The sequence below is a fragment of the Molothrus aeneus genome, chromosome 2 (genome assembly GCF_037042795.1).
Source record: "Molothrus aeneus isolate 106 chromosome 2, BPBGC_Maene_1.0, whole genome shotgun sequence".
Lineage (NCBI taxonomy): Eukaryota > Metazoa > Chordata > Aves > Passeriformes > Icteridae > Molothrus > Molothrus aeneus.
The window spans coordinates 91,177,451-91,199,574 of NC_089647.1; the positions used below are offsets into that span (position 1 = coordinate 91,177,451).

The following is a 22,124-nucleotide window of genomic DNA, read 5'->3' on the forward strand; positions in this document are numbered from 1 at the left end:
AAGGGGAATGGGAGTTCCTGTCATTTTGAGTTAGGTGATGTAAATGAGTTATGGTACAACTTCCTCGGTTTTGCTCAATGGCAACATCTGTGCAGGGTGGAGAAAATGTTTTGTATTCCAGCTAGCAAACTGCTTCTGTATCTATGAAACAGTTTGTGCCCCGACTGTGAGACAGCGATCTAAGAAACCAATCATTATTCGGTTTTTATATGGAAAACCCTTTCGTTTTACTCTATACTAATGTACATTTGGGCTGGAATTCTTTCATTCTTTTCTCAAAAAGGCTGGACCTCCTCTTGCTCAGAAAAGTAGGACTATCTGTTACAGAGGGAGTTGTTATGATGACAAGATCAAGACTAAACAAAAAGCAATCAAGTCTCAGTAAAACACCATGACTGGATTGTGTAATGCACATGGCCAACAGCTCAGCCCAAATCACTCCAGTCAGTATGAAATTCACCTGGCATGGCATGGTGGTGCTTAAAGTCATCGATCACTGCATGTACAAGCATGTTCCTCTTCAGATGCAGTAAGGGTGAACGTGGTGTCTTGTTTCTCACCCAGCCATGTCCAGATGCAGACCTCTAACTTGCTCTGCTAGTACCAGAGGATCCATGGATACATGCCTTTCCTTGGGAAAACTCAACAATGATGTGCCTTCTTTCAGAAAAGGGTGTGTGGGAAAAAGGGAATCAATCCAATTACCTGGCACTGACTTTCATTTTTTATCCTCAGCCTGCAGGCAGGTTTTAACTCCCTAGTGCCAGGCACATGATTCTAAGTGAGACATGACCACAAAGGTGAAATGGTGTTTTTCTGAGATGGTGCCAGAATAAGCAGGCTGAGGATTTGAATACACAGACCTGGTTTTCTGTTCCAAATCCTAGAACCTCTCTCTGTTTTAATATGATACCCATAAAAACCTTTCAAGACTGTGAGACAAAATAAACCCCAGAGCATGTCTATATAAAGGCATTCAGCAAGAAGCGCTGAAATTTATTCAAATTAATTACAGTAGAGACCTCTGACTTTGAACTTCTAATTCACAACAGCAGTAAAAAAGGAAATGGTGAAATGGGTTGTATTAAAGTGCAGTGATGTGGAAAAACCATTGAAATAACACAAATGAGGCTGCAGTGAGAAATGAAACAACAGTCTCATCCAAGCAATGACAGCAATATATAAGTAAATTATGTTACAGATAATTTACAAAATAACTTACATAGATGAAGAAAAGCTGAATCTCATGTTGCTATTCCATTGTTAAATATCAGACTAAATATTCCTGGTCAGCACAGTATTATATGGAATAATAAAAAAAAGACCAGAGGATTTCCATATTGAAAAAGATGCCTGAAGTAAAACCCTGATCAGCATTTATATTGCAGTACTGCAAGAAAACTAAGTATTTATGAATTGTAAAGTGACACATTCAGCAGCATGAAGACTATAAATACATCTTTTACATTGATACATCATATCTACACACATATACATATCTACACAGGCAGATATATACACACAAGCACATACATGCACATGTATCTGTGCATACATTTATGTGTGTGTATATACATGCTTCGATTTGTGCTGACCGTGGCCAGCTGCATTTTGATTGCCTCTGGGGTAGGGTTGCTTCTGCATCATTCCAAGGAGTGTTTGTCATTTAATCTGAAGCCTCTAAAACATAAAATTCTGGCATAAAGAGAGAATTCAGGGCTCAGCCATCAGTGAGTCTGATGATTAACAGCAGTTCCCATTGACATAATCTGCTGTGCTTAGTGCTTCTGAAAAGTTATGCTCTTCATGTCCCCATTATTTGAAAATAATTTGGTGCATGAATCAGTTAAAAACCTGTTTTCATATAAGCAAAAATATTTGAGAGATGGACAGGAATTAATACAGTATTGTATATATGCACTTAGTTTTGTACTGTTTGTAAGGATGGTGTGCAAAGAATGTCTGACTAAGTGAAAATTTACAACATTGGTTTGCATCATACCCTGAAAAATGGTAAATTTAGCATCACCCTTCCTTTAAAAAACTTTAAAATATTCATCTGTGATATAAATCTGACTCTTTATTTTTTTCTCCTTTGCTCCACTTCTATAGAAAAATTATGTAATTGGGTTTTTTTTATCTTTCAATTAATCTGGAACAAACACTGTGGACTAAAACTATGTTGGATTTCTAGCCCTCATAGGTTTGTTTGAAGGAAGGCTCTTGACCCATAGTGCGGTAACAATAGTTTCCTCTGCCTGTAACTGCATGTTGTGAGAGCTGAAAGTAACCATGCAATTACTGTTTATTAAAAAATCATTTAGTGAATAAGAACATTAGTGTTTCATTGTGCACCTGCATAAGGAAAAATATACTACTGAATTGCCAAGGCTATGTAAACAGTGATCTCGGTAAAGAATTTGGTTGTGAGGCCAAACAAAAAAAAGGGCTATTCTATTGCACATGTCACTAAAACGTTGGAAAGGAAAAAGTAATAGTTTCTCTTGATGTTGCTGTGGCCAGTGAATTGGTCATATCTGCATCCCAGCCTCTAGGGAGCAGAAGAATATCCTGAAAATCCAAGAGGAAAGGGTGAACCAAACCTCCCTCCTGGTTGTCATGGGAGTCCCATTCACTGCATTGACCGAGGTATGTCCTTGGAGAAAGGGTTTCTTGGGGAGAAGAAATTGTAAACTTGGATTTATTTTCCTCATACCTATCCTGTACAGTGATTGCTATGTTATTTGTTTACAATGAGCATTTAGCATTGAACACATTTTGTTTGCTCACATTCAGATTCTGGCTGTTACATAAAGATACAGTTCTGCAGAAACCTGATCGTGTGTCAAGGAGAAAACACGCTTGATGCTAACAGCTCTTCAGAGCAGAAACCTCTACAAAATCCTATTTCAAATCATTTAACTTTTATTTACAACTTCACATTCCATGCACTTTTCATTGGGATCCTCTGGGAGAACCTGTAAAAGCCACCACTAAAAATACTCAGAGCTGGCAGCACAGTACTGGTGGTTCTCCAATGAAGTCCAATGTCCAGAACTCTGCAGTAAATTACAATCTCCAGATTTACCTTCCAGGGAGGTGGGATAATCATGTCATATTAGCCTTTAATGTCAGAGAAGCTGGTGCTACTGACATTGCAGCTATCACTGCAACTTGATGATGTGCTCAAATTGCTGGAGGCAGTGCCTGATTCTGGGAAAAGAAAGGTAGAGAAAAAAACAAACAAGAAAATGTTATATAGTGGTTGTTTTTCATTACTTTCTTTGATAATAGGAATCTTCAAAGAGACAATCATCTCAGTTAAAATATATAGCCTACCAGAGCTGCTTAAAGATTGAGCTGATTTTGAGTTGCCTATGAGCATCAGCAGATTGCTTGCTGGAATCCAACCTTCTCTACCACTGCTCAGGTTCTTTACAAACCTAAAAAAAATATAAAAAATTAGAAGTCAGACTTGTTCATTTGATGCCTTTAGAAGTTTTGCCCTAAACATCTGCCTTCTAAACACAGTTCTGCGTATAAAAATTTCCAAACACAGATCTGCGTACCAAAGTCCATCCTCCCCTTCACGAATCAGTTGAACTAGATCTCCACTTTTCACTGTAAATTCTTCAGAAACTCCTTTGTCATAATCAGTCACAACTGTATATTTACCAGGAGTCTAAATGCACACAAGAGGAAAGAAAACAAAATATTTCTGTTGAGTACTTTAAGGTATGTTGCAGCTTTTGTTATGTAATTATAATACTTTTCCCTTCTTCCCCATGTACTGAAGATGGTGAAGATGGTGAAAATATACATACTGGGGCATTAAAATTCTGCTGATTAATTACATGCAAATTCAATACATTAATTTTCATATCCTGAAAAACATTCAGTGAAATGTTCCCACTACAACAATTAACTCATATGGCTACAGAAAATAAAACCAAAAGAAGCAGAAAACCTGGCAAATGCACGCCATGGCATCTGTATGGAAGTCTATTGACATGGTCACTGAAGCTGTTGTCACCTGATTGCTGCATCATGGCACAGGCAGCCACGACTCGCTGGGCTGCAGGTGTGCAAAGGCACAGAGGGACCTCCAAGGTACAAACACCAGGCTGATTTGAGAGAAGGAGTTCTCTCCACTGCCCTGGGAATATTGCCCAGCTGAGCATTTCAAGGCAGACACTGTCCCTCCTGCAGCTTCCAAAGCACTCCTGTATCCCCCCTCACATACTGTGCTGGCAGCCCTTGCTCAGCTCCATAGGAAAGCATTCCTGGTTACCAGCTTGATCTCGCCTGCCCCTCCCGCTCCTTCTTCCTCCGCATCCGATGAATTCAGCGCTTCTTCGGCACTAGACCAGCCGTCATTTTCTTCGGATGCATCAAGAGAATGGGATGGTTTGGCCCAGCCTTGGGGAAGGAACAGCCAACAGTTAACTGAGCCACTGACTGGGAGAAATGTTCTCCCCACTGAAAAGCTCAACATGAACAGGAGAAAAACTGACACAGGGAGGTTATTACAGTCACTGGGTGAAATTCACTGCTGGCAAAAGCTGGCCTGCTTCCATCCGAGTAAGCAGAGTTGTGGAAATGCATTGGCAGTGAATTTAGCCCTTTGGATTTATGTAAAGGGAAATTAATGGAGAGAATGCAAATTTCCAACTGAAAAGCAAATATATAAAAATATTTGTATAATAAATATATGTTATACAAAGATAAACGAGGGATAGATTATCTTTTTTTCTTGGGAGGAAGCAGAAGACAGGAATATACACTTTTTGGGAAAAGGTTGAACAAACAGGGTTGTCACCCAAAGCAACCTAACCAGCTTGCTGGAATAAGGGATAGATAAGCATTGTCTCCTTCACACTGTCCAAAATTTCCACACAAGTTACAAGCACTCTGTACTTCACCCGACAAGGCAGCCCAATATTCAAGTGTTCAGGCTGACACAAAAAAAAGTGCTCTGAACTATCTTGGTGTTAAGTCACTGCACCAAACACCCCAACAACAATCTCCTGGCTGTCATTTACTGCTTTTTCTCTCTCAGGGTGAAGCATTTAATTTATTCATAAAGCTGAATCATATTCAGAGTGAACAAAATCCTCTTCCAAATTAGGTGCATTACGTTTTATTAGTGGGATGTTTTACACCGAGTTCAGCAGCTGCTAATAAATGTGTTGAGCTTATAATGAAAAAAAGTCATAATAAAAGAGACAAGTATTTGTAAGCAAGATTTTGTTTCAAGCCAAATAGTAACAACAGTGAAACTCAATGAAAAGAATGAAAGGAAGAACAGACCTTCCATTTCATGTAACTATTTGTTGAATTGAGAAAGCACCAGCATTTTTGCTTTGCACTGCTCTTGAGACATTTGACACACAGCTGGTCATGCCAGTGCATTAGGAAAAACCTGAGCAGCATCAGAATAAAGCCAAAGAAGTCATAGAAAGGAATCACACCCAGAGCACACCAAACAGTGACCTGCACAAGATTGGAAGTACTGACCCATTTGGCCCTGTTGAGGGTTAAGAATGAACTTTCTGTGAAGAAACTGAGTAATAAATTTCTGCTGTATTCCATGAAAATTTCCTTGGAATCTTACATCTTGTAGTTGGCTTGTTGGACAAAGCTGAAACCATTTCTGTTATTTCTAAGTTAGGAACAATGCAACAAAAAAAAAATTGTTTTCTCCTAATTGTTCCAAGCTCTCACTAGAAACAGTACCAATGGGTTGCACAGAAGAAAAAGAAAGTAAAATCACTCTAAGTGCCTGTAACCTCATACTCACTGGGTAACAGCTTGGGTACATTTTGGGTAACAGCTCTTTTTCCTCAGCATCTTTCTTTTTTTATATTGTCCTGATGTGCTCAGAGCAGACTGGCCTCATCTTGCCATACCAAGGATACTCCTCCTGATACAAGCTGGAACTCTACAATTAACAAGTCTCTATAAAAGCCCATCTCCTGCTGGGAAGGGAGGTGGTCAGTAATGGTAGAATTCACATTAGCAAACTATGGGACTGAAATGATGCATGTACATTTCATCTGTGTGTGTGTTCTCCAGGGTGGGACTACATCAGAGCTCCCTATAAAGGCAGGGAAGGTAGGAAAAGGGTAGACACTCCTGAGAAATGACAAGGTTATTCAGAAATTATTTTAGATATAATGATGCCAGGGAAACCAAGAATTCATTAACTGCTTCTCTTCAGAAATAATCTAACAGGTTTCTTCAAAGAGCTATGATCAGCCTACAACATGTAATTCTGACACTAATTCATATTCCTTGAGCTCAGCATAAATCAGAGCAATACAGCAGTGAAAGGAAATGAATAGGGGCCATGAGCTCTGCTGTGGCCATCACCTGGCACAGTTTCATCCCAAAATGCCTGGGTCAGCTCCCTGCTTATCCCTCTTTGAGAGGAAGGAGAAGAGATAAAGTGCCAGAGATAAAGAAAAGAGGTTGGAAAGTGCAAGACAGAAGGAGGAGTTAGTAGATGTTTTAAATTGATTTACTTGGTTTAGCAGTTTTTCATAAAGTAAGATGCTTCTTACTCTAGATTGGACAGAACACCAAACCAGATAAACCTGTTCCAAGGACACAATAATTTTCCAGTAAATCAGCAATGATCTAGGACTCTCTACCTTGGAAAATTCCAGCACCTGAGGAAAAGGCCATAGAGCACACTTTTCTTTCAGACATTTTTGGGCCCTCAGGATTCCCATGGTGCCTGGAGATCTCTGAGTTTTGCCTGCCACCTGCAGAAGAATAACCTTGTAACTCTCATATGCACCCTTGTGGTGTTTCTGCACTTGTCTAGCCCAGCAATACACTGCCTGCTGCTCTGCAAGTGAATGGTGTTGCAGTTTTCCCAGCACAGCAGCTGAGCTTGCACCATTTCCACAGACAAGGCAAGACACTTGGAAAACCATGGTGGCAGAGTAGCTGGAGAGCCCTGTAATTCCATTAAACACAAGACTTCTGGCTCTCTCTTCAGCAACACATCTCTTTCCCCCTGTCTTCTAAAAACTAGTTACCCATATACTACTTTATTTAAACCAAGGTAAAACTTCAACCAGTTGTGCTATCAAAACCAGTATATATAGATCCACTTGGAAAAACATAGCTGATGTCAATACTCCTACACACAGCAGCATCACACAGGTATTCTCAGCACTCTGATGTAACAGATTACACGAGGGATATGTGGGTACTTGTGGAGTACAAGTGGCATCACTGTACCTCTTAAACCAAAAGGAGTTGGGTCACTCACTACTTCGTGCCGTTTGGCTTTTTTGTCAGGACTGGTAGGAGAAGCTGCAGGAGGATGAATAGGTAAAAAACACAGAAGAGAGATATTGAAGAACTGGAAAAAAGAGAATAGGTGGATTGCATGCTAAATACCTTTGAGTTTACACTGGAAAACAAGTGGATTTCTGTAATAATTTTTTAGCTGTCACTGGTGCATGGCAGCAGAAGGAATTAACTATTTACAAGTAGATATTTGAAGATAAATGGAGAAATTTATTTTACAGTAATAGATGGAAATATATGTAAACTTTCCTAAATTGACTAGGCATCAACTGAATACAATTAACTTCAATTTCAGACAAACATTACCAAATTAAGCAATCATTTTTGTGTAAATCTAGTGCTACAGCAATACCTGGTCCTGTAAGAAGGATCATTGGCAATGTCTGGCTTTTAGCAGAAGGAGATGGAGTTTCTGTCAAGGCAAGCATGGGACATTAGTGCTCACCTCAATAGCATTAGATAAACCACCCTAGAGTCTCTCCAGAAAGAACTCAAAGGTAATTGGGTTTTAAACAGGCATTCTGACAGGGAAAAAAATACCATGCTCAAGTGCCATCATCTTAATGCATTTCAGACTGTTCAAAGACAGCTCTTCAAAGGAAGTAGTGACTGTACCAGTGAGATTACTTGGCAGGAGGAAGCAAGAAAAGTCTCAAAACACTTTTTGCTGTTTTAGGAAAAAAGAAGCAAGGAAGAAGAGGAAATTCTTACTTATATTTCTATCCAGCAAAACAACATTGTCAGACATATTCTGCTGTAGTTATTTATGCTTTGAGAATTTTGTTAGCAAGGATGCCAATAAAAAATCCTCTATAAAACCTTCACAGAATCACCTTGATTCCTTTTTGCCAAGTACAAGTGCATTTGGGGCAGATCCACTGAAGCTAGGAGCAGGCCAGGTGTCTGGTCAGAAGACAATTTCCTTCCTCTAGTTTTTTTACAGAAATGGGGTACTATAAACCTCATCCTTGGCCTTGATAGTGAGTGTGGAAACCACACTCCTTCTCTTGCCTCTCCATAGCCCCAGTTTTCCTAGCTGCATCTCCCCCTCCCACTCTGGAGCTGGCTTCCCTTGAAATCTCCCTGTCAGAGGCACCGACTAAGGAACCTAGCTTGACCTTGGAAGAACAAGCTAGTGTGCACACTGAAAACCTATCACACTACACACACACACAAGGTGATGCTTCAATTACAGCCTTACACAGAAAACACTCTAGCCTTTTTTTTAAGTTACCTTTCTGACTTTTGAGGTTAGTAAAGCCCTGCAGCATAAAGCGCTTTTTTGACAGTACAGAGCATTCTGAGGTAGAGCTAGTGTTGTCTACAAAGGAAGAGAGAGACACAGAAAGAAAAGGGAGAAGGCCATGAAAAGATCAAGGCAAAAAGTCATTTGCAGCTATGCCAGGGAACCTGCTTGTTAGAATGAGAAGGGACAACTGAAAGTCCAGGTACAACACAAGTGTCCAGTTGTTCTTGCTGTGCAAGGGCTTGTACTACCAGTGGTTCAATAAATAATTTCCATGATGGGAAAAAAAATAAAGAGAAAAAAAGAACAAAAAAATTCCCTCTTATGTCAAGTAATGCCAAGAATTTTTTTCAGAGAAAGAGAACCCTTGAGAAGCTGGGCAGCTTTAAGAGAAGACCTACTGCAGACTTCGGCCTCGGGAACAAAGAGTTCCCACCTGCCTTTGGCCACCATCCATTCAAGATGGCTTTGGGCCTGTCCACACCACACACTGGAGTGCAGAAATAATCCCAAGCTAAGGGCAGATGGGACCAGCAGCACTTTGTGGGTGGGCTGCCCTAGGGCTGAAAACAGCAAAGCCCTGCTGGTTCAGGAGTCCTGCTGGCTCCCCTGCACTACCATGGCTACTCTGCTGGTGGATCTGCCTGTGCATCTGCAGTGCAGGCATGCTCCTTGCAATTAAAGACCACAACATGTATGGGCAAACTCACCTTTGCCTTTCTCAGGATACTTTGGTGCTACTGTAGTGCCACAACCTTCTAGACTTGTGAGATCAGCTTTTTTCTCCTCCGTTTTTTTGGTATTTCTGATGTGGTTTCGTGAAGGACTGTTTATTACAAGAGAATGAAGACAATCAATCCAATCACAGGCTTTTACAAATCCAATGTATCTGGGAAATTCTCCCTGACCAAAAAGTAGATGCATCAGAAATGCAGGGCAGAGAGTTACCAATATATATTTGAGCACACACCATATGGACATGAGCACATGGGCTTGTGGATAGGTATATACCCACACATGTGGAAAACCAGACTGAGTAGCAGAGGATTAAAGAGAGATGTCAGGCAAGGGCAGAACAACAGATGGGAACAGAAGAATATATAGGTTGGTATGGTGAAGGACAGAGAAAAGAAGAAAAAAGTTCACCCAGAAACTGGGACATTGGACATTGGAGAAATTACACATTACTTCAGTTAAAAAAAAAAAAAAATTGGAGTAAAAGAACAAGAGACAGAGAAAAGATACTGCAGTGAAAAGGACAAAAAAGAAGGCAACATGACATTGGAAAAGGAAGAAAAAGTAAAGAAAAAGAACAGTGAAGGAAGAAAAAAGCTGTTGCATCAAACTCTCTTATCTGGACCATAATGTATATAATCAGCTACTCAACAAGCAAACACATAATACCACCGGGATTTTGGCTGGTGCAGAAAATAACATTTTTGTGGCATTCTCTATCAACTGGCAAAACACATGCCACTGCTGCTCAGTTTAACAGTTCTGGAGATGTATAAACTCCAGGCTTTACAGCTTTCTAGTAGGAAGAGAACTAAACCAAAACCTTAAAACACAAAGACCAGTATAAAGGGGTAGGAGCAATGAAGAGCTGAAAATCATATGTATTAGTATATTCACAATATGATGTGACAACACACTTACCTTGCACAAGATGATGCTGGTAGTGGTAGAGGTAAGCTCTGTGTTTGTTCTAGTGTCCTGTGCTGACTAGCTTCTGAAATGGAGGAAAGAAAAAGAACTATTAAAATCAATTTGTGTCCTACAACAGGAAGATCTACAGGGCAGGATCTGAAGATCAAAGAAAAAATAGATTTTAAAAAAATTGACAAATAAAGAAGAGAATCTCCAAAGTGTTTTACCTCTGCATGCCTGCAGTTGACTTGTTAGCACTTTTCTTATTTCATTTACCCAAGTAGCTTTAACTTCAGGGGTTGGAGCCTACCCAAAAATAAATACAATCAGCCATCAAGCACAGAATAGTTATTACACAAATAGTTACATGCCAAAGCATAGCCTCAGAGAAATCATTCAAGAGGGACAGACAAAGCTCCCTCTCCAGTGCTTCTGTGACCAGAAACTGGAGCAGGCAGAGGCAGAGGCTGTGCTGCAGTCAAACCCCATCTCCCAAGCCATCCACTACTCCAGTGACAGCCATAGTAATGGTGCATACAATTTCCTCCATGGACATTGCAAGATGTGATTATTTTTTCCCCCACAAGTCTCTTTCCATTGAAATATGATTTAGGTTTTCTTTCTTTTCTCTACATTTCCTTCATCACACTCTATTAGTGATATAACAGGAAAAGAAATCTCCAGATCTTCTTAGGACTAGGTCCTGTTCTCTTTCTCTCTATTTTTTTATTTTTTGAATGTAGGGCCATGCCATTTACCTGTACAATGTAAACTTCTTCCCGTGCATTATACCAGATTTCAAATTTTTTTGCATCACCTTTGACATTTTCTGTTATTCCAACTGCAGCCATCTGGAAGCAAAGAGAACAGAAGCTGACCTACTGCATTGCAATTATGTTAAAAACAGAAGAGGGAAGCTACTGGTATTCTGTGGTACCTTATTTCTGAAAAGGAAAACCCCATCTGGCTTCTTGCACAAGGAAAAGAATAGTTAACAATTTGTGATCTGTGTATTGGAGACAAGAGATTTGGTGCTTTGTATCAGCCTGGCTACTTTGGAGGGAAGAAGGGTTTAGGTACATTAGATTGAGACTGACTTGTAAAATGTTGCTTTTAAAATCCAGACCAACAAACCCTTCATGATTTTCACATTACCTTTCCCTATGTTTTCTGTGTGATTAATGCAACTGCCATTCAGCTGGACAGACAGCAACACAAAACAACACAGACCTGCAGCACCAGTCAGGTTTGTCTGAAGGAGTGAAGTTCCCAGTACAATGCTGCAACACAGGTTTGCAGATACAACTAGAATATTACTGCAGGCTAAGCCCTCAGTACCCTGACCATCAGGACTGATCAGTGTCTTACATTTAAGGAGTGTTTGTAGCTATAAGAAGGTGCTTTCTCATATCCCTCTCCATTTTCTTCTCGCTTCTTACAGAACAGCACTGCTTTCTCATGGAGGAAGAGGTGTCGCTGCATTGGCTTGAAGCGTGCCAAATCCTTCACCTTTGTGTGACCCTTTTTATGATCAGTCCAGACATTGAAGGATCCCTGCATTAAAAGCTTGCCCAGCTCATTCAGGTTTCCCTGGAACAAAAAAAACCCAAAAAACAGTGATATTTGTAACTACAGAGATAACATCAGATTTCAATACAGACTCTGAACAGGTCTTTAGAAGTCTGTTGTTCCCAATAATCTCTCATCTCAGTGTTTATGTTGGATTTGGAAATGCAATGAAATCAGTGTTGAATTTCTCCATATAATTTTCACTGGCCATCACTGCTCAGGCAGGATTTTACAGTCAAGAGTACCAGTAGCAGAGGCACAGAGAACTACACATAGAGTGAGGGAAGCAAAATACATGCTTTGTATTTTGCTTCCCTCTGCTCCAAATCTGCTTATGTATTGTTTTGGGGTTTGTTATTTTTTTGGGAACTGAAAGTTTTGGGTGTAGTTTTACACAAAGATCAAAGAAAAAACCAACTTAGACAGACAAAGGAAAATATTAGTCATAGCAGGAAAACTTCAAAAGAGTATAAAGAGATCCCTTTCCTATTATTTTCATTACACAATTAAGTTTAAAGGCATGTTTTGTAAAACACTCTTCTCATTATTACTACACAGTATAGGGCATGCTGTACATATAGCTAAAAAAGAAATGAAAATAAAGTTAAAAGTAAGTAAAATACTGCTACTCACATCATAGCCTGTAATGGCTATCTGGTGCATAGAATCATTAACTGCTTTAAGAATGCCCAGGATAGATGTTAGTGCTTCCTGAAGATCTTCAGCACCTTCACAGTTCTTACTGTACTTCAGCATTTCCTGAGTGCAAGGGAATGACAACACATTTACCTAGCTTTTGAAACAGTAGCAACTAGGAATGTCCAAATTTTAACACTGAATTTTAGACAGGGGGGGTTGGAATGAGAGGATCTTTAGGGTCCCTTCCAACCAAAACCATTCTATGATTCTGTGAATTTAAAGTTAGCAAAGTGAGCTTTATACCATATAATCTAGGTAGTTCAATAGTGGCTGGAACTCAATAGATCCTAAAGATTTACTTCTCATTTCTCCTGCTCATTAGCCAAATATATTTTGTTCATCTAGAGGTTTTGTAAGCTGTATGTAAGAACTTTACAAGACTAATTTTGCAAACGTCATTTTCATCACAATTGCAAAAAAACCCAAAAAACCAAAACCAAGCCAACATTCCTCTAACAAAAAGGATTGTTAGAGCATCAATAGGCTGATTTCCATACACACATTCTTATTTAGTCTTTAGTACACTACAGGTGAAACTCATTGTTTAGTACAGCCCAAATTTCATTTGTTACTTTTCAAAACAAATTTAAAAACATAGTCAAATTTCATTTACTCTTTTAATTATGGCAAGGCCTGTCATGCTAGTAACAGATTTAAACTTACTGCACTGGGTATTGTCTACACATTTAAAAAGGAATCCCTTCTCTAAAGGGATTATTGGTGAAGGTGAAGCAGCATCTTCCAATTTGATACAGATAAACACAGCAGCAAGTTCATGTGGAATTCCTCCGACTTCACAGTATGAAAATAAGAATTTACTCATGGATTGTAGGAAGTTATTTTAAGTAAAAAACCTTTATAAGTCTCCTCTTTTTACACAAGACTAAAGTAATTAATTCTTTAAAGGCTGTTAACAGCTCAGTTTTAACTCCAGAGTAAATCTGGTTTGAGGTGAATTTTTAAGCTACTGTTAAATACAAGAATTGTAACATGTCTTTGTGAGAAATATTTCTTATTTCAAATATGGCAAAATGTTATATAATACTTTAAATAAATTTATGGTAGTATATTGCTGTTATTTTGCTCTCTCAGTATAGCATATTTAAGTGAGTCACAACAGCATCCTTCATACAAACACCATACAGTGCTCACTCTCAAGTGCATTTCCTAGAATACAGCAAGGCAAGTTCCTGCAATACAGGTGGGGTGACTATAATTGAAGTCCTTCAGATACTCTGTCATCTTTGTTTCAAGGTTTTCTTGGACCTTCTGTTTTCCCCTCATCAACTTTCCACCTTCTTTTCAGCTGCAATCTAAGGGCAAAGGTAGTTACACAAGATGTCTCTGTGCAATGTTTGCTTATTAGAAGTTTTTTGACTGAAAGAAAAAAGAATTGAGCTGAAAACTGATGAACAGAGATTTGTGTGTTTCCATTTCTGCTCATTAACTCTTAGGTTTCCCTCCAGCAGGATGAGAGAAGCAGCATTCAAAAAAAAAAATGCACAAAATGTGCTTAGCATTAATGTTTAGTAATACTTACCTTCAGCAATAATTGGTATTTGGTTATTCTTTGAACAGGTTTCAGCAAGTATGAGTCCAAACTGAGCTTGTGGTCGAGTTTCCTTTGACATTCCTGTAATCAGTGTTGGATTTCATCAGGACACTAATCAGTATTTGTGCTATTTGGTCTTGAGAAGGTTCAGTAAAAATAAACTAAACAAAAAACCCAGACCCCAACAAAACCAAAGCCACCATTATTTTAGGGATTCAAGTAAGCATACCTGGAAAAATACAGAGTCTGAAAACTGCCTCCACAAACTTTCAGATCGAGGTTTATTTTGACAGTATTTCTCATAAATCTGGAAGTCTTCCATCTGGAATCGGGGAGACAAGCAAAAAGTTCATGAATTCTTGTGACTTTAATAGACAAAGTTCATAACAATTTTTTTCATTTTCAATAATGCTATGAAAGAATCCACCACCACCAAAAACTGAATCATTGTTTTTTGCTTAGGATGCCTCAAGGAATTGCAAAATCACTGATTTTGTAATGGCTACTAATTTACAAAATAAAACACTCCTGTTAATTTTTGCTTCAGTTGAATGTTAAACACATTATGAAGAAGCATATGTTATATTTAAAAATATATTTCTACTACAATATGAAAAATATCTCTGTGTGTGCCCAGCCATGAGACCCACTGTGTAGATTTTTTAAAAGACTTTGTCCTTTTCCTTTACTTTCTTTTCACAAATGTGTTTTTCACTGGGAGTCACACTAAGGTAAATCAAGCACCTTGCTCCCCCTTATTACTTCAAAAATTAAATAGCATGACTTCAGCACTTGCTGAAAGCAAAAGGAAATAAAGACTGTTGAAAATGTTGTAGTAACCACAGATGTAAAGGAAAGACAAGGCAGGAAATCATCAGGCACAGAAGCACCTCCATCCCTCAGTTTCAGGAAACACCATCTCCATGGATGTAGGCAGTAAACAGAAGGGAGGAATGGCTCCTCCCAGGAGCTTTAGAGCATCAATAGGCTGATTTCCATACACACATTCTTATTTAGTCTTTAGTACACTACAGGTGAAACTCATTGTTTAGTACATCTCCAATTAAAAAAAAAGTTTATTTTTGTCATAGACTTCTATTTTTGGAACAAAATGTCTTGGACTTAATCTGTTGAGGTGTACTCTTTAAAGAAAAAGGAAAAGAACAAAACAACAATCCACTAAAGAAATCTAACCAAGTAAACCAACCATTTATAGTGATGTGAAACAATGCAGTGCATGACTCCTCTTCATGCTTTCCTGACTGACACTTTAAAAAAGCAGTTTTGTTTTAACAATATGGTAGTTTTTCCTAACAAAATCAATTCTGCTGCACAGGGGAAAATATCTGTAACTCTCAAATAACATCCACATTCTCAACCTATTACATGCTCAGGACAAACAAAGGGGATGTGGTGGTAACTGCTACATGAGCCCTAAAGAGGTTTGTGAATGCAGTGCCAGCAAAAGGCCACACATACCTGGTCCAGAAAGCACCGTCCTACGAGTTCTGGGTATTCCACATAGGTTTCTAGTTCTCTCAAGAATATCCTATGAGAAAGAAAATTTTCTTAGAGCACATACTAGGAAAGTTGTCATAATGTTCACAGTTTTGCAATTAGTTTTCTAAACTTTTGGAAACAGAGTTGTAATGCTACAAAGTCAAACATAATTCTTCTAGATCGTGTACTTTAAAGGGGTTAGCAAATTAGAACAAATATTCTGACCAATTTTTTTTCAGCTTACTGTTGCTGCAACTGAAATCAAATACAGGGTTGGAGAAGGAAGGGGGATTTAATTTTCCTTCCTTACGTATTCAGCAGCAGGATTTGTACAGTTTAAAGCGTTTGGGTTTTGCTTCCAAATAACTACCAAACACCACATACCAAACAACCCAAAAACCACCTTCCCAAAATTAAAATAAACCCAAAACACACGCATGCACACACACACAAAAAAAAATCAGTGACAAAAATTCATTCTAGTTTTGCCTGAATAAGAAACAACTACTGAATATGCTTAACTTCTCTTGAAAATCAATTTCCCTTTCCTATGAAATTAAATGTTATCCTATGAAGAAATACCTCTCTAGCAGCAAGGATTCAGGCTTCAGAGAGGTCACTCATTATATATTTTAATATATACAAATAAATATGGTTTTATATATTAATTTTATATATTATTTAATACATCCATAGAAATATAAAATTAATCACTCTCAATCAGATGGAAGATTTAGATTTAGAACCATAATCCACTTTCCATAGCAAAAGTAATAAAAAAAAGAAACTCAAATAAAACCTACTTTAATTATCTTGTAACCAGATCCAAATATCTTGCTTCAGAAAGATGACCACAATGCAAAATTCTACCTGTGTGTTGCATGTATGCAGTTTCACACAGCTTTGCTCATCTTCTATAGATATTTTGCTTTTCCTCTTCTAAGCAATACAATGTTGCCATGCCATATAGACAAGTAGAACTCTGTAAGGATCTTTTAGCAATCTAAGGCAAATTAAAATACAAAGTAAAGAATCTCATCCAAATGCTGTTCTTAGAACCGAATGCAAATCCTCACCTGTTGTGAAAGTGATAAATTTCTTCCATATTCCCAAACAAGATATCTTTCTTATTTTGCAGTTCTGGTGGAATGAGATGAGCCATTAAGGGGTTGTCCATCTCTGCAGCATAACCCTGCAACACAGGAGAGAGGCACAATTATTATCTCCCTTTGCTTGCAGTACTTCTCTCTCTAACAAGGCAGTTTGTCTTCAGGCTGACAGACAGACAAGAAAGAGCTCAGTATTAATCATGAAGAAGTATTAATCAGTATTAATCATGAAAGAAGAATACAAATTCTGTTTTCCCATCACCCCACTCAGACATACACAGAGTCTTTAGGAAGACACTTGAGTAAATCCTGCAATTCTAGATAAGTGAGGATGAAACAAAGTTTGCAATCATTTTCACCAACTAAAGGCTCTACATTCCTACACTGCTTACAAATTACAGCTCATACTTTTTTTGCTAAGACTTTACACATCTGAATTTAGAGTCACAATTCCAGTACACACAGAAACCTTCATGCCTGTCTTAGCCATTGCTATGAAGGAATAAGCTGACTGTAGTTATTTCTGCAGGTAACAGACACCATTAAGCTAAAAATCTTCCATTTGTTTCAGTACCTAAAGGAGTAGCTTTAGATTCCCACATCCTCCACTTGTCATGTAAGCACATTGACAACATTCTCTTGTCTGTTTATCTGGCACAGAAAAGGACACAAGTGGCTTTAGTCCAGGACTGTTCTCCTTTGGCCCTGAGGTCACTAATCTGCCTTCTCTCAAAACACTGAAAAACCCTAAATAAAAAACCAGTCCCAACCAGTCAACCAGAAAAATGGCAGGAATTATCTAACACCTGCATTATAAGCAGATTTCTTAATATAAATAAATTTCTTAGCATACTGGCATTGAAGGAAGATGATTCCATCTTCTTTAGATTTGGATTAGATTTCTATCTCTTGTGCTTTGTGGTTTTGTTCATTTTTAAAATTTTTTAAACACAAGGCGATCCTTGCATTAAGGCACATTGATTATAATAAGCCACACCAAACAAGCAAACTAAATAATTAAAAGAAAAGGTAAGTAAAAGTACACCTACAATTAAGATTTTCAACATTTTCAACATGTGGTCCAAACTACAGAAAGTAGAAGAACTAGCTGGTAAAGCCAGCTAACCTAAAGAATTCAAGCATTTGGATAAGATAGAATTATTTTTTTTAAAAGAACAATCAGCCCTTTTAAACTCTGGGTATTTTTTCCTGAAACACCACACACATACACCAAAAAAAAAAAAAAAAAAAAAAAGACAACAACAACAAAAAAAACCCCCCACACAAACAAAGAAAAAACCAACCCCAAAAAAAACCCCTCCCAGTGGTATAGGCAAAGTCAATGGATCACATAAGGAGCTAAGCATTGGTTTCTTTCTCATATTTTTCCTGCCCCCAAGCAGGAAAATGCAGAGTCTGAAAAAAAGAGAGTGGAATAAATAAATTAAGGAAAATTGTACAGCCTTAAAAACTTTTTTAAATTTCGATAAAATGGAGTTAATTTTTTTTCTAGGAAAATAACTACTGCAGCCACCAAGAAGAGCTCTTTGGATGAAGAGCTCCACAAAGAGAATGATTTCCACTTTAAGTCAAGATGATATCAAACCTAGCAGCACAGCCAGCACTGGCAAAAAGGAGTACTGAATTAGCACAGGTGAAAGGAAGCCTGACAGAGTTCATTACTTTCAAATTTTGAAGGAACAAAAGCTTGAAATACGTACATTGACAAGAAGTTTTAGTAATTTTTTTCACTTTAGGCTGATATACATTTAAAATTTATTATAAAAAGCTTCATGTTTTAGTACCTATGCAGTAGTTGTGTTTTAAGAAAAGAGAGGGAGAGCTACTTAATGCAGCCACAGAGATTATTTAATCTTACTTAGATTATTTAATCTTACTTTAAAAGTGTTTAAGGCATTGCTTAGTCTTTCATCTGAAAGCTGCTCTAGTACAAGTAAGTGGAAAAAAGGGTAGAATTCAATACCTAAAAATAGACTAGACCAGTATTCTTCTCCCAGTAAAGATTATTCACAGACTGAAGTGGGGTGATCATGGTTATTAATGAAAGAAAATGTATTGATCATGGATAAGCTATAGCAGTTTCCAAATAATCAATCTTGGGAAACTACCTTGCTTTTTTCCTGTTGGAATCCTTGGCAGACAGAAAATGCGTGGCAAACAAACAGGACATAATAAGAGTAGACACTATCTCTACAAAGGAATACCAGGTTATTTTACATGAAAAATTGAAAGATTAATAGAATAGGAGAAACAAAGGGAATGGGAGAACAGCCAGAACTATGGACTAATAACTAGAATTCTTCAAAAGCTGGACGCCTGCCACTGAGCCATACCTCAGCAAGTATCTGACCCAGAATTACTGCTGGCACTCCCAACCACCCTGTTTCAAGCTAGGGGGATACCAAACTGCAAGGAGGCACAGAGAGGTGTGCCTGGCACTGAATACTGAAGTGTCACTCACAGTGGCACAAAACCAAGACACTTGGCCTAGGAAGACAGGAGTTTTACTGCACTCTATGGAAAACAAGAGTAGTACAATGGGAATATAAAGATGCTCCAGTAAGGACCAAAAATCCCCAAACTATTCAAATCATGGTTTTATGAATAGACCTGTACAGATGCATTGCATACAAAAGCAGAGGACAAAGTTAAGGCCCACTCCAAACTGACCTGGGTTTATTATCGCATGTCAGATGTGACCATGCTGCTGTAATCAACACTCCCAGCACTTGGACTGAACACAGGATGTAAATGCTGTGGGAAGCTCAGCATTTACAAACTAGCAAAACCAAGACCAGAGTCCAAAACCCTCATACACTACTCTTACTTGAATGTATGTACTCAGAAGTTATTAGTCCTGGTCCGTAACTTTTGACAGTTCCCATTTAGGAGTTTAACATTGATATGGACACTAAGGATATCCACTTGTCTCAACTCTAGTTCATCCTGCTCAAATTATTCAGCCATAGTTACCTGCAACTTCATCATTCCCTGAAATCAAACTGGATTACAGGAAAATGACACATCCATAGCTGAAGACTTGAACTTGAGGAAAAAAGAATACTGCAGTGTATTTCTACAAGCAACTCAGCAGTGCTGCAATCATGCCTCCATAAGTGTGGAACAAAGGGAGCACCTTTGCTTCCTTGATAATTTCAAATGGAGATTTTATTACAAGGCATTCTGTTCCCACAGTTGTACCCAAGACATGTGGAAGATAACTTAAAGATATGCAAAGAAAGACGTAAGAAACAACTTTTCTCCTCTGACACAGGAGCCTCTTGACACAAATTCATGTTCCTGTGCGACACATGACCTTCCTGGAACTGACCCAAGACTCTGGAAAGAACTTTTTCAGGAATTAATGATCATTACAAATCTCACTATGATTCCACCTAAATCCTAAGGCACATCTTATTTTCTGCTCAATTTTGTTTTCTAACACAAAATCCTAGTTGTATGGCTATTTCTAGGAAAAAATCACATATTGCTGCCTCTGTGAAAATATGATGAGAAAGGAAAAATGTAATGAACACATTGCTTGACAAAACAAACAGAGGCTTTATGGTGGTAAGGAAAACATAAGAGAATCCATGAAATGCAAGAGATTCATTAACATCCAGAGAGAAACTTAGCCTTTACCTCAAGAACACAGAGAAGTTCTTCCACATATGCTCGTTCAGTCTCGATAAGTTCATTCATTACATGCCTGTGGACAAAAGAACAATAGTTAAGGTGGGCCTATTCACTTATGTAAAGCGATGAGGCAACATTAATTTTGTCTGTTTTTCTTCTTTACTTTGGACAATAAAAAAACTGTTTCCAGGTAATGGAAAATGTGATGTTCCATGGATATTCCTGTCATTTCTTTATATATCCATATTGAGAGATAAGTATTTTAAAAAAAAATTTAAATTTTTGAAAATGTGTTTGAACAGGAAAACATAAAATCTAGCAGTTTCAGTGCTGTAGTAACTGAATTGAAGCAGTACTGTGTTTTATCATTGTATGTATAAAGTCTGGTTATACTGTGTTTGCAATTACTGCAGGAGCTGGAGTTGGAGCTGCATAGAATTATCAAACAGACTTAAAGCTACACTGGTAATTTTAAATTAGAGACATTTAGGGCACCCTTTAAATATCTTGATGATGCATTAATATCCGTAATGATCAAGCATTGAATCATACTTCCCCCCAAACTCCTTCCCTTGTGATTTTGTGTGGTGTAACAGAAGGTTATAGCAGTAAACAGACCATATAAGCAGCCAGTTTACAAGTAAAAATGCAAGGTCTGCCATAGGCATTGCAGGTGGTACTAAGTAATTTCTTTAACATATTTCATGCTGTTCAGTTTTTATAAAAGTGGTTTTTGGTAACACATATCAAAACTAAAAAGGACTAAAAAGAGTCCAATAAAAAGACAAAGTCTTAAAGCACGGAGACCAAATCCTTCAATAGATTTACAGGGGATTTATTACTCAAAACTGCTTAATCTCTGAAATGAAAATATGTAGTTGTCCTGCCATATCATCACCTCACTGCAGCAAAGGTAGATTCCGGTACTACCCAAACTCTAAATAATGCTGCAGACAGAAATGTCTTCCTCTGTGCACAGAACATAGCCAATGCATTTCAAAAGTCACTGAGTGTTATTTCAGAGAAATATACTTGTTTTATCAAATCCTTAGTCAGGCTTTACTGGAACCAAATCAGAGAAAATCCACACTTTTTGCTTATAAAAATATACTTACTGTCGTAACACAGCTAGGTTTTCTTCATCATCCATTGTAGATCCTCCTCTGCTTTGATGGAGTTCAGTTGTTTCACTCTAAAGAAGGAAAAAAATAATCATGGCATCACAGTAAAAAACACTTTAAAATACAGAACTTTGTGCACAGCACTTTTCAATGGAAAGACTGTACTCCACTAAAAATGAAGGCAGTTTGCAAGAATGCTGTGAAAAAAATTCAAGTCACCCTGAAGGTCTTGAAGCACACAATATTTGGATGTGAAAAGTTCTCCATCAAAAACCAGTTAAGAAAAGATGGTGGTTCAAAACCCTTTTCAAGAAGGCATCAGAGCACCAGCATAATCTTGTAGGCAACACTAGCCTTAGTCTGTTTTCCAAGCTAAAAATAAGGTATCCTAAAACTTTTACTGTAATGCCTAAACCTAACTAAGGCTTGCTGAAAAAAGAAAGGGTTCTGCTTTCAAGCCCTCCTTGAACTACCCCTTTTCTCTCCAAATGTTGCCAATCCTGGTCACGTGGCCCAGGCTTCCTCCTGGTGTTGTCTTTTGCTGCACCTTTGCTGAGTTGATCCAACTCTCTAATGCAGTGAAAAACTCCTTGTTTCTGTTGCTGCTGTCAGGATACTTCCCTTGCTGCAGGCAGGACAGGAAGACCATCCCCACCTGGGAATGGCAACCCACTAGGTCAGGTGAAGTTGTCTTGGAGCCA

At 38.2% G+C, this 22,124-nt stretch overlaps 1 protein-coding gene across 9 annotated transcripts in view; it reads right to left on the minus strand.

Annotated features, from left to right (window-relative positions):
- Positions 1 to 967: 967 nt before the first annotated feature.
- Positions 968 to 22,124, minus strand: part of MCF2L (MCF.2 cell line derived transforming sequence like) — a 146,000-nt gene continuing 124,843 nt past the window's right edge. For 4 of the 9 annotated variants that reach the window (XM_066545305.1, XM_066545298.1, XM_066545301.1 and 1 more), the window contains exons 15-33: positions 21,418 to 21,494; positions 20,309 to 20,375; positions 16,613 to 16,728; positions 15,516 to 15,585; positions 14,266 to 14,358; positions 14,025 to 14,117; positions 12,419 to 12,544; positions 11,585 to 11,806; positions 10,975 to 11,067; positions 10,444 to 10,522; positions 10,226 to 10,298; positions 9,280 to 9,395; positions 7,676 to 7,735; positions 7,252 to 7,326; positions 6,654 to 6,767; positions 4,292 to 4,419; positions 3,570 to 3,682; positions 3,340 to 3,443; positions 968 to 3,213 (exon numbers count right to left, since the gene is read on the minus strand). In XM_066545305.1, coding sequence (XP_066401402.1) covers positions 3,119 to 3,213; positions 3,340 to 3,443; positions 3,570 to 3,682; positions 4,292 to 4,419; positions 6,654 to 6,767; positions 7,252 to 7,326; positions 7,676 to 7,735; positions 9,280 to 9,395; positions 10,226 to 10,298; positions 10,444 to 10,522; positions 10,975 to 11,067; positions 11,585 to 11,806; positions 12,419 to 12,544; positions 14,025 to 14,117; positions 14,266 to 14,358; positions 15,516 to 15,585; positions 16,613 to 16,728; positions 20,309 to 20,375; positions 21,418 to 21,494 — 1,914 coding nt within the window. In that variant the 3' untranslated portion in view covers positions 968 to 3,118. The remainder of the gene's footprint in view (positions 3,214 to 3,339; positions 3,444 to 3,569; positions 3,683 to 4,291; positions 4,420 to 6,653; positions 6,768 to 7,251; positions 7,327 to 7,675; positions 7,736 to 9,279; positions 9,396 to 10,225; positions 10,299 to 10,443; positions 10,523 to 10,974; positions 11,068 to 11,584; positions 11,807 to 12,418; positions 12,545 to 14,024; positions 14,118 to 14,265; positions 14,359 to 15,515; positions 15,586 to 16,612; positions 16,729 to 20,308; positions 20,376 to 21,417; positions 21,495 to 22,124) is intronic. The other 5 variants (XM_066545302.1, XM_066545304.1, XM_066545303.1 and 2 more) reach the window with 3 other exon arrangements.